General features: G+C 34.9%; 1 protein-coding gene across 1 annotated transcript; it reads right to left on the reverse strand.

The window, feature by feature from the left end:
* Nucleotides 1-1,042: 1,042 nt before the first annotated feature.
* LOC132167557 (protein DETOXIFICATION 24-like) lies at nt 1,043-12,388 on the reverse strand. The gene is made up of 9 exons (XM_059578572.2): nt 12,199-12,388; nt 8,768-9,017; nt 5,863-6,404; nt 5,448-5,534; nt 5,304-5,360; nt 4,595-4,833; nt 4,384-4,502; nt 1,594-1,680; nt 1,043-1,467 (listed from the first exon to the last, which is right to left on the reverse strand). The coding sequence occupies exons 2-9, from the start codon at nt 9,011-9,013 to the stop codon at nt 1,405-1,407; spliced, it is 1,440 nt and encodes a 479-aa protein (XP_059434555.1). The 5' UTR covers nt 9,014-9,017; nt 12,199-12,388; the 3' UTR covers nt 1,043-1,404.
* Nucleotides 12,389-12,595: the final 207 nt, after the last annotated feature.

Below are 12,595 nucleotides of genomic sequence, written 5' to 3' on the forward strand. Positions count from 1 at the left end.
GACAACCGACTTTCAGCAGTTGGTAGGCGGAGTAAAAATAGTGTTTCGACATTAGTTTGGTTCTGTAGGATGTAAAATAAAAAAAAATAAAAAATTAAATTAAATTAAAAAAAAAAACTATCGGCTAACCAACAATTAACCAACTTAATCAATTTTTCAAGTAAATTTTGAATTTGATATGGTAGGTTTCCTTATTGTGTGTTGTCCAGTTGATTTGTAATTGTCATTTTGGTTAGTATTCGAAGAAATTACTTTTTTATTTTCATTTATAAAGCACATGATTTATTGATTATGTAGTTACAAAGAAGTTAATAAATCTTAACATAAAAACTTGTAACCGACTTAACCACACCTATTAATCGACTAATTGATTAATTGAACAAATCGAGACTATTCATTGTCGGTTAATTAATCTACTTAACCAACTTTCACAAATCAGTAAGCAAAAATATTGCCCCTACCGACACCAATCAAACCAATACCCACCCCTAGCTACAATCCCATAGTCCATAGAAGTTATTTTCTAAATGGAAGCTATTGTAGAGTATATTTTTTCAAATGTACTAAAACATGCATGTGTAGAGAAATGCTAAGGGTACCAAATTTTTTATCAAAATAACGGTACCAAAATCATGTGGAGTTCATTCATTAGTATTCGTTACATTTCTCTTGATTTTCAATGAATAAGTTACACATCAGTTTAGTAAGTCTTTATTGGTAAAAGATTTAGTACCTATAACATTTCTCGTGTAAGTTATATATTCCATTTTTTTTTTCTTATTTTAATAACAATATCTAATGCAGGGACCAAATTGAAATGAAAGGATATTTTGAAAAACAATTTTTTTTTTTTAATTTTTTTTTTAGAGAAATTGAGCAAAAATATTATTAGAAAAACAAATTAAGTACAACCCTCTAAAGAGATAATATCGAAAATATATTGGGGGACTATGTCAATAAAACCATGCTCTCCTTACTAATAGATAACGCTGATTTGAAGCAACACCCTTCCTTCCTTTTTTTTTTTTTTTTTTTCCTTTTTTAATTGAGATTCCCAAATTTCATTATTCAATGAATATCTTGCTCAGCAAGTACATTCTCACGAATACAAACAAGAATATGCTCGCTCCAAATCTAGTCCACACTATGAGATAAAGCCCTAAAAGTTAAAACTAATAATTTTCCTGATGATGTTGAACACCCACCGTGACAAACAGATTTCAGTAATATGTTATTTCGACCTTCAAGATCTTCTAATATTAACTTTTGTCCTCTGAATTGATTCATGGAAGTAGATGCACGGATAATAATTTATCTAGAAGTACTTAAAACACAGTAAAATATCTGGAAAGCAAGAGGGAAAAATAAGCAAAAAAAGCATGAAATTTGAATAATGTCCGAGATCTAATTAGTCTCTTCTGACGAATCCAGAAACCACCTATTGAGACGCTCGGATGCCTTCTTAACCTACAATATAAAGAAGTGACTAAGTTTTTGCCCAGGTTGTTCGAATTTTTGGATAGAAAATGTGAGAGGTCCAATGAACCTACTTGCCTCTGCAAGTGGGTTGCCTAAGATATAACCTAAACGTACCTGGCCATCCCAATCGAGTCTCCATACGAGGATGGAAAGCGCAAGTGTTTGCATTAGCACTCCGCCTAACAATCCAATCCATAAGCCCTACAAATTTAAATAAAGAAAAAACGAAGTTAAGATTACGCAAACAATAAATAGTAGAAAAAACCAAACTATATAAATCTCCTAAATTAATTAAGTCATTGAATGTCGTATTTAAAGGTAATATTTTGTTCTTAATTAGATGCAAAACTCCCAGGCAGCTTTGCCACGTATCTACAAATCATCATGGCGGGCCCTATAGCAAAATCCTCTCTTTTTTTTTTTTTTTTTAACATGTCCGCACAAGAGGGGGGAGAGCGATTCGAACTAGTGATCTTACTTTTTATATATTGTCCACCTAAAATGTTTTCTCCGAAGTTTTGACTAGCACGAAAAATTAACAATTTCTTTATATATATATATATATATATATATATATATATATATATATATATATTCAATCATATTAACCTATAAAAATAAACTTTCATTCACATACAATATTAAACAAAAAAAAAAAAGAAAAAAAAAAAAAAAGGAAACTTCACTTAACCCCTTAAATTGACTTCTATCACATGCATTTACCCTCTTAAACTTAAAAAAAAACTCTCAATTTTTTTCAAATTCACCCATCCATTAGGATTTTCCATTAAATGTTAACAGAGAGGTGTCAAAATTTCCAAAATACCCATTTTTTTTTTTTTTAGAAAAAAAAAGAAGAAGAAAATTGTAAGGATTTGGGCATTAGTCAGGATTTAACAGAGTTTGCAAAAGAACAAAAATTTCCTCCAATCCATGTAAAATACTGCCAAGTGTCTATAAATAGTTAAAAGGCATATTAAATTTAGTCTAAGTTAGTAAACTATTACTAATGAGGTTAAAAATTTAATGTACATTTTAAATGTTTATAGACACTTGGCACTATTTTACATGGGTTGGAGAATATTTCATTCAGACTAGTTTGGAGGAAATTTATGTCATTTGCAAAAATGCCTATGAAGGGGTGAAATTTTGACAGAATTTAATGAAAAATCCTAACGGAGAGGTGAAATTAAAAAAAATTAAAAGATTGATACACTAAATTGAGAGTTTTTGAAGTTTAGATGAGTAATTGCAAAAACGACTTAAGTGAAGTGTTTCAACAAAAAAATAAAATAAAATAAGAGTTGAGTGGATTGTCATGTCAACATTGTGGGATAAAAATTTTGTTTCCAGCTTTACTCTTTCATCTAATCTAAGGAGGTGTAAAATATGAGGTGTAAGAAAGAGAGAAGGAAGACGAAGAAGAGCTATGGAGGAGCTGTGAGAACAAGAAGTTCTTCAGGAATGAGATTGAGATTCAATACAATTTGATAGTTTAGGTTTTGGCACATTCGGTTTGCATGTAAGTTGTTGAAAATAAGCACCTCAGCATGCCCAGGAAGCAGATTCTAGAAGGTCCTATTCGGACTGCCAAAAGCCAGGTCCGGACCCAATTTCCAGAGAATACATGTTGAAGGGCCTATCCAGACCGTTAGAACCCGAGTCCGGACACAAAATCCAAAGAGTTGATTTTTATGTGCATGTCCGGACCGCTAGAAGCTGGGTCCGGACCTGATTTTCAGAAACCGCATTTTGAAGAGGAGGTCCGGACTGCCAGAAGCTAAGTTCGAACCCCATTTCCAGAAACTATGTTTTGAAGGGGAGGTTCGGACCGCCAGAAGCTAGGTCCGAACCCAATTTCCAGCAAGCCCTTTTTATATGAGCTGTTCGGACACAAGAGTTGGATGTCCGGACACCACTAGGTTACGCATATGTAACCCTAGCCATGTCCGGACACCAACTTATCCATGTCCGGACATGGCTGCTGATTTGTTTGTTTATTCTCTATTTAAACAAACTATTTTGCTAATAGATGTACGTATTTTGAGAGCAAAATTATAGAGCTTAGAGAGAGAATATTGTTCTAGTTTATTTGAGAAAAAGAAAATACATGAAGCCAATCGGAGTTCCGGTGAAAGGAAATCTTTTAGAAGAATTATGCCAGATGTTCTGGAAAGGGCTACTGAGGTAGAAGTCAAGTAGGTCACTTGTCATGTGCAAGGAAGAGTCAAAAGTTTTGAAATTCTTCTTGTATTCCTTATTCTTCTTATAGTGGATTGATTTCCTGGGTTTGACAGCCTTGGAGAGGTTTTACATTTAGAGAGTTATCTAAATGGTTTCCTCTTCGTTACCAAATATCTGTGTTCTTGAATGTTTAATTCATATCTGTATTTGGTTGATTTTTAACTTCTAGGTTAGATCTTAGTCTGCATATTTTATGTGAATCACCTAGACATTTGAATAGGTATCGTTTGGAGTCGTTTTAGAATTTTCACAATTATCTACCTATATTGCAAGCACAATTGTGAACAGAAGGCCTTTGTAAGATCCACATATCTGGGCATGTGTTTGGGTATCTTAGAACTGCTCGAGCAGGTAGCCCTATAAGGGGGGCCGTATTACATGCCGAGTTGTGAGAGAGCGATATAAAATGGTTTACACAAATAAGATAGATAAACCATTTTACGCCTTCAATATTATTTTCCTTAGTCAATTGAAAGTATTTATAGATTGACAAATATTTTAGGGTGTAGGCAAACACTCAAATAAGGAAAATCTTTTTCAAAAAATATTTTACGCCGAAACAAATTAGTCGAAGTGAAAATAGAGCAATGACTACTACTATAAACTAATTAGGTGGTGATGATTTGAAATTTTATATGCAGACTAATTATGATTTATTACCTTTACTTGAAGATCGGCCACATAACCAAGCAACAATGCCAAGGGTACGCCAAAAACATAATAGCAGCCAACGTTAATCCATGCAACAGTCCCTTGAAGACCAGCACCAGTAGCCACACCTGATGAAAAGAACCTAGACGTGAGTCTTTGATCAAAACATGTTTGTGTTTTTTTGTTAAATATTTGTTTAGTCAGATGTGAATACTGTTACCTGAAAGTACTGGTTGAACACTATTTAGTAAGATTGAGAAAGCAAGTAGAGTAGAGAGACTTGAAACTTCTTCTCTAATCGCTTCATCACTTGTAAACAAGTATGAAATTTGTTTCCCAAAAGCTAAACAAAGGGCAAAAAAAATCACTCCAATGCAAACTGATGCACCAAGGACAACTTTGATGGAAAATTTTGCAGCTTTAGCATTTCCTCTCCCGAGCTCATTTGATACGCGCACACTGTATGTTCAAATTACATAACAAGAGTCATATATGTGGTTAAAATTGAGAGAGAGAGAGGTTAGTGGCATAAATGTATATAGTAATGTTGTAAGTCCCTCTTATATCACTTATGTGTCCATCTAAGAATGATGTACCTCTTAAAATCACCATTTGACTTACGATTGATTATTATTGTATTTTGATCAAATAATGATTTTAAAAGTCACCTCATTTTTTAAATGATACAAAAGGGACTTTTAAAATTATTCATAGAAATATATATAGAAATGCTAGGTTCCTCATGGTGTTCTCCTAGTATTATCTTCGTCCTAAGTGGATGTTGTTTTCTAAAAAAACAAAGAAAAAACTTATTCTACGAGATCTTCATAAAAGAAGCAAAAAATAATATTTAGATAGAACTAGGAAAGCATTTGTTATATATATATATATATATATATATATATATATATATATATATAAAGCCTTACCATGCAGCACCTAAGAATCCGAGGCATATCATAAATTCCCAAGCACAGATATTGAGGCTGCAAAAAGAGGTTAAAAGTTGAAGAATCTCTCAAGTAAATTGAATAGTAAAAGAAGAGAGAGATGGAAAATAATAGAAATCTTACCAGATGGAGAAAGCTGAGATTGCCACCGTTGCGTTTTTCAAATATCCAGCGAACAGAACTAGGATAGAATTGTACCACAGCTCTAAACTATTGAAGACAAAATAAAACTCAATAAAATGCATTTGATATTTCCCCAAAAATGTTTATATAGTGTTCCATCTGCTACAACGAATGGCATAAAAAAAATAATAATAATAAATAATGAAAAAAAAAGACAGATTTGTGCTGAAGATAAGTGAATAAAGATTTTTGGATTTTTTTTTCAGCGGAGTATATGAGTTACCCCTTGAAAACTAAAGTTTGTTTATCTACCCGAGTATATGAAGTCAATATTAATACATATTTAAACAATTTAAATAATGTGAAATGCAGGCAGGTGATCAAATTAATAAAGATGAAGAAAACCTGGAATTACCAAAGCATGATGCCAGAGGATATTGACAGTTTTATTACAGGACATATATCGTAGAAGGCAGCTTTTTTGAATCCTTTCCACGTATTTGGGCACCAACCTCCGAAGACATAAACAAACTCTCCGAAGACCATTAACCAGCTCGATATGTTGAAGGAACCCATGGCACCAGCAACACCAAAGTCAAGTATGTTCACGAATATCCAAGACAGGAGTACATGAAGAACAAACGAGAAAGCAGATAACACTCCAACAATCATGTTCTTCAGTTGTGCTTGTAAGAACATTTGGAGAGTCAAGGAAAAAACAAAGGAATAGAGAATTGGAATCATCCATAAGCCTATAGGTCTGGATTCTACTGCTATCTCTTCTTCCTCACCAAATAGTCTGAAGATGGGAGTTGTGAAGACGAAGAGAGGGACCAGAATTGTAGCTGAAACAAAATCAACGATCCATGATCTTTGCAAGTAAATACCCATCATGTGGTATTGTCCTGCTCCAAATGCTTGCCCACATAATGTCTCAGTCGCACTTGACATGCCCAACTTCAAAAAAAAATATAAAGAGAGAGATAAACAAAAAAATATTGTTCCTATATGACTGTATAAATTAATATTACCTACTACTATAGAAGAGGAAGACCTCACATATTTCAAGTATTCATTAACAGACGTAACAGTAAAAATCATTTTTGGATGAAATAACAAATAAAAGTACATGTAGCATTTAATAGTAATTTATATGATTACATTAAGGAGGAAGCACTTGAGAGTTAGTACATAAGAGTGTGTGTAGAATTTCTCTTGCAGAATGATAGGTCCTATTGAATAGACCAATGGATCAGACCATGCACATCCTTTGAGAGGGCATTTTTGTTATTTCATAGATCTATAGTTACTTCGAGAGTCTTCCAGAGAGCTCTTTGTCTCTCTTGCCCATCTGGTATTTTCGTATCCAAATTTGAGCTCTAACAATGGTGCACATGGACATTGCCGAGACACTGTTGAGACCCCGCCATAAACATACTTGTTTCAGTTGGCGCCCGATGATGTCCCGAAGGTGTTACAACGAGGTCCCAACAATGTTCTGGCCTCCTTCTGCCAATGGTGTCTCGGCAGGTCTTGGCAGGATCTGGTAGTGTCCCGGTTGGGGCCCTACAATTTTCCAACAGTGTGCCGACAATCCCAGCAATGTCATGACAGAGTCTCGACAGGTCCCGACAAAGTGCCAGCAGTGTCCCGAAGGGGTTCTAGGCAGGTCCTGGTTGAGTCTCGATAGGGTCCTAACAGGGTCCGGGTGGGTCCCGATGGATTCTCGACTAGGTCTCGGCAGTGTTCGTACTAGGTCCTGGCGAAGTCTCGATGGTTTGAAAATGAGAAGCTCAAACTCATAAAATGATTTACGGTTTTAAAAAATGGGAAACTATTTTATGGAAATTAAATATGTTCTTTCTGTCAAACCAAAAATGTTTTCTGTCGCACCAACACAAAAAAAAAAATACATAAAATATTTTTCAAAAATAATTTTATGCCCAAACCAACGAAACCTAACTCTGTTTACTTTGACGTAAAATAGTTTCCAGAAAATAATTTCCGTATTTTACGGTGTGTACTTCGAAGTAAAATAGTGGTCAACGGAAAATAATTTCCTTTTGACCAAAAATTATTCTTTAATTTTCGAAAAATGGTTTACGGTTTTGAAAACCATAAACCATTTTCCGATAAGAGCATCTCATTCTTAAATCGATGGACCTTGCCAAGACCCGCCAAGAACCTCGGCGGGACTTGACCGAGACCTGCTCGGGACATGCCCGGGACCCGCCCGGGACCTGCCCGAGACTTGACCAAGACCTAACCGGGACCCGCCCAGGACCTGCCCGAGACTTGACCGGGACGCGCCCGGGACCTAACCGGGACCTGCCTGGGACTTGCCCGGGACCTGTCCGAGACTTGACAGGGACCCGCCCGAGACCTGCCCAAGACTTGACCGGGACTCGCCCGGGACCTAACCGGGACTTGCCCGGGACCCGCCCGGAACCTAATCGAGACCCTACCAGGACTTGACCAGGACCAGCCCAAGACTTGACCGGGACCCACCCAAGACCTGCCCGGGACCCCAGCGGGACCTGCCCGAGACTTGCCTGGGACCTGACCGGAACTTGATTGGGACCCACCCAGGACTTGCCCGAGACTTGACCGGGACCCGCCAGGGACCTGCCCGAGACTTGACCGAGACCCGCTCAGGACTTGATCGGACCTGCCCAACACTCGCCCGGGACTTGGCCGGTTGGGTCCCGGTCAAATCCCATCGGGGTCCCCGCCCGGGACTTGCCCGGTCGGGTCCCGGGCGGGTCCCGATCAAGTCCCAGCGAGTCCCGGGCAAGTTCCAGTCAAGTCCTGGCGGGGTCCCGGGTAAGTCCCGAGCAGGTCCAAGGTGGGTCCCGGTCAAGTCCAGGGCAAGTCTCGGGCGGGTCCCAGTCAAGTCCTGGTAGGGTCCCGGTCAGGTCTCGGGCAAGTCCCGGGCAGGTCCCAATCAAGTCCTGGCGAGGTCCCGGTCGGGACCTTATTGGAAAAAATATATATGAAAAAAGGTATTAAAAAAAAATTATTTTCCGTGTGTAAGGTAAACGCTGTAAAATGTTTTTGACGGAAAATATTTTCAGGGAAAATGGCTTTCCTGAAAATATTTTACAAAATAAACCATTTTACGTCGAAGTAAACGGAGCCTAATTAAAGCTTAAATTTTTGTGAAAAATGATGATTTAACGTACCCATATTACCCTAGCAAGTGCTTTCCTACCCTCCATGGTAATAGATATTCTTGCCAAGGAAAAGATATATATGGAACCAAAGAAACAATATGCAAATCTTGAGGATAAAAAGAATTTACAACATATTTAAGAGCTTACCAGTATCCCATTTGAAAATCGTAAAAGGATACTTTGTACAAGTGCATAAGCAGCAAGATCCAGTTCACCAACATGTCCAATAAAACTTTGTGTCACCACTATCATTCCAAAAGCAGTCACTCTAGCCAATATGGAAGGAAATGCTATCCTCCACATTAGTTTTAATTCCACCCATATCCTTTGTTTGATATCACTTTCCTCTTGTTCTTCTAATCCAAGAAGCCTTTCCTCCACTCCATTGTCCATTCTTCTGCAAAAAGAACATGGAAATATTGAACCAATTGAGTAATTTTCATGTTCTTATACCAATGAAATTATTTCATAAAACTAATTACCAAGAAACTAATTAATGCATGTTATGACATTGAAACTCCTCACTCAACCAATTTACTTATCTCTCGGATTTCGAAATGACCATTCATATCAAAATGGAGCAATGTTTCATACGGATTTATTAAAATAACAGCATGTATGTTGTAGTTTAATCAACGGTTAAGATTGAATTTTTCAAAATTTCTCTTCATTTTCTCTCTCATATTAAAAGCTTCTAAAAGTAAGTTAACTTTAATATTCAATCTTGACCGTTGATTAAACTACAGTATACATGCTGTTATCTTAATAATGGCACGTAAGCCGGATCCGTTCCATACAACTCTAATCCAACTACTATTTTAATGGGTTGATGTGGCTGTGCTTAATCAGCTATAGTATTAGCCTTTATTAAAAAAAGAAAAAAAAAATTAAAGCCTAATAGATATTGTCACATCAGCCCAATAAGATGTGTGTGTGGGATTGTAATTGAGTAATTAGAATTATCTATATTTAAAATGACTGTTTTATACAACTGATATACGACTGTCATACAACTTGAAGATATGACAATGAAAAATAGCTATTTGATGAGTAGTTACAAAAAAAAAAAAAACTCAAGGGCTGATTTTACTGTCATGTCATATCAGTCGTATAACATTCTACTAAATATTATTGTTATAAATTTAAAGGTAAAGTCCACATATCAATCTCAAACTATTACTCAATTGACAATGTTTCTGCCAAACTTCTAATTGTGATAATGTTCCTCCCAAATTATCAAAACATTGTCAATGTCCTTCTCAAGGCTAGCAAAAAGATAAAAATGCCCTTACATATGTCTCAATAAGACAAAACTACTCCTATAAATTCGAAAAAAATAATAAAAAAAATTTAATTTTAAAAAAGAAACGAAAATTAAAAATAAAAATAAAAACGAAAATTTTCAATTTAAAAAAATAAATCAAAATTTTTTAATTTTTTTCTTATAAAAAGGATTTTTTTTTTTAATTTTTAAATTTAGTCACTCCTATTTTTTTTTCCTCTCATTTTTAGTGTTTTTTTTTTTTTTTTAAGAAGTTTTAGTATTTTTTTTATAAGGGTAGTTTCGTCATTTGGGGACATTGACAATGTTTTGATAATTTGGAGAGAAATTGTCACAATTAAAAGTTTGGGGAGAACATTGTCAATTATGTGATAGTTTGAATGGGGTAGTGGACTTTCTCCTAAATTTAATTAGTCATATTTTATCAATATACATAGACAATGAAAACGATATATGAGACCTTTCTAATCCTTCTCAAAAATAGAAATTGATTAGTTGTTTTGCTGAACAAAATGGAGCTCATGCCGAAGAAGAAGGTCGAACGCTTGGAACTCCTAGCAGAACACTAACCCAAAAAATTTGAAGAAAAATTAAAAACAAAAAATAGTAAAGTTTGTATTCATAAACCTCTTATCTCACAAATCATAACAACCTTTTCATTCATATTGTGGGATTTGGTAGTCAACTATAATATAATGTGACTGTCGAAAGGACCAGCTAGACCATTTTTGGATCTGCCTGTCGGCTCCGACAAACGAACGATATATTGATGTACGAATCCAATCTAGAGATGGATCGTAGGCTTCATTCTGGGTGTTATCTCGTTTTTCAGGAATTATGTTGATCGTGGGTACAGAAATGGGTGGAACGTGGAAGACACAGCACCCTTAACTTATATTGATGACGTGGCTAATTTTAGGCCTTTGTTTTTTTTTTTTTTGGAAAAAAAAAAAAAAAATTGGTAGCCATGAAATAACTGTGCATTAAGTTCAAGTGAGCTTGAGAACAAAAAAAAAAAAAAAAAAAAAAAAAACCATCACTCACATAAAAGAACATAAAAAATTACCAAACTTTACTTAACTATTTTGAATTGTAATCACTTTTACGATTTTTTTCTTAATGTTTAATTTCTCTTAATTTAGCGTATCTATCTTTTAATTATTTACAATCTCACCACTCAGTTAACTTTTTCGTTAACTTTTCTCAAAATACCCTATTTGTTTTGGAAAAGAAAAAAGAACAAAAAATTGCAAAGATTAAGGGGTTGGTTTTAATTTATCGATATTTGCAAAAAATATCCATGTCTTAATCTTTGCAAAAAATTTTAAATATTTTTTCTTGGAAAAGGGGGGTATTTTGAGAATTTTGTTAGATTTTAACGAAAATCCTGACAAAATAAGGATATTAAGAAAAGTTAAAAGTTTGATACATTAAATTAAAAAATTTTAAACTTTAGGAAGGCTTTATAAAATAAGTGACAATTCATGAGTAATGTGAAATTTTCCTAAAAAAATAAATAAAAGAAATTAAGGAATAAAAAGTTCCACCTATGACCTACCTTTCAGGTAGTTGAAAATTGAATAAGTTAAGAAACAAGTGACTATTTTCTCTCTTTTGGTTGGTCAATCCTTTCTGTGGTTGGGACTTTGGCCACGGGTAAGCATCGAAACCTCTAATACAAGTTACAACACAACGTACTCGATGGCATCATCTATCAGCTATCCATGTCAAATGACCCATCCTTCTTCTCTTCTAAAATATCGTCTAAGCTGGACCTCAACCTACGGTAAGACTAGATAGAATAATGCTATATTATAATCTTTTTTTTTTTCATTAATGTGATAGTGTTCATCAGGATTTTGACTTTTTCTTTTTATTTTTATTTTTAATTAATAGGGTTGATTCAAGAACAGATAAATAATACTGTTTAAAGGGCTGATTAATAGGGTTAATACTGTTTAATAGGGTTTATTTTTAACTAAAGAAAAAATAGTTGAAAAATTAGCAATCATATATGCAGCATGATCATATGTTTAAAGGGCTGATTAACATGTGGGAATAAAAAACCAAGTCTTGCTCTTCTGTGAAGCATTTGAGACATGGTTTGTTGATGTAACAGGCAAAGTGTTGTGAACAGGATTATTCCTAAAAGCAAGAGTCTTAACGAGGCAATATAGTCACTTCCACTTGGGAAATGTATAGAAAAGTACTAGTGCAACATGATATATAAACTAAGAGAAGAGAGGTAAAAGGAAACTTCTCTTTAATATCATGAGTAGGAGAGTAGAGAGCTTACCTTTGCCTTCTGAGAATAGATAGACGAATGCCTTCTGACTGAACCCAACTTCACTTCAAGAGCCGTGTATTGCTCCAATCTGAGAGAGAGAGAGAGAGAGAGAGAGATAGTGGTGACGATCGAACCTGTTTGTTTATATTTTATAAACAAATCGTCTAGGAGCAGCATGAAGAGCTATAGAGAGAGAAATTTATTCTGATTTTTTTTTTTTTCTTTTTTTTGAGAAACTTAATTAGTTTGTCGCTTGTAAAAGTTCCTCTTTCCGAATTTATTGCCCCATAAATGATTTGTCTGTCATGGAGGAACGTAGAAGATTGTTATTATATAGGCTCCAAACTTGAAGATGGTGCTACCTCCTATGGACATATATATACACCAATGCATTTTTTTTTTATTT

The sequence above is a fragment of the Corylus avellana genome, chromosome 2, assembly GCF_965113065.1.
Source record: "Corylus avellana chromosome 2, dhCorAvel1.hap1.2, whole genome shotgun sequence".
NCBI lineage: Eukaryota > Viridiplantae > Streptophyta > Magnoliopsida > Fagales > Betulaceae > Corylus > Corylus avellana.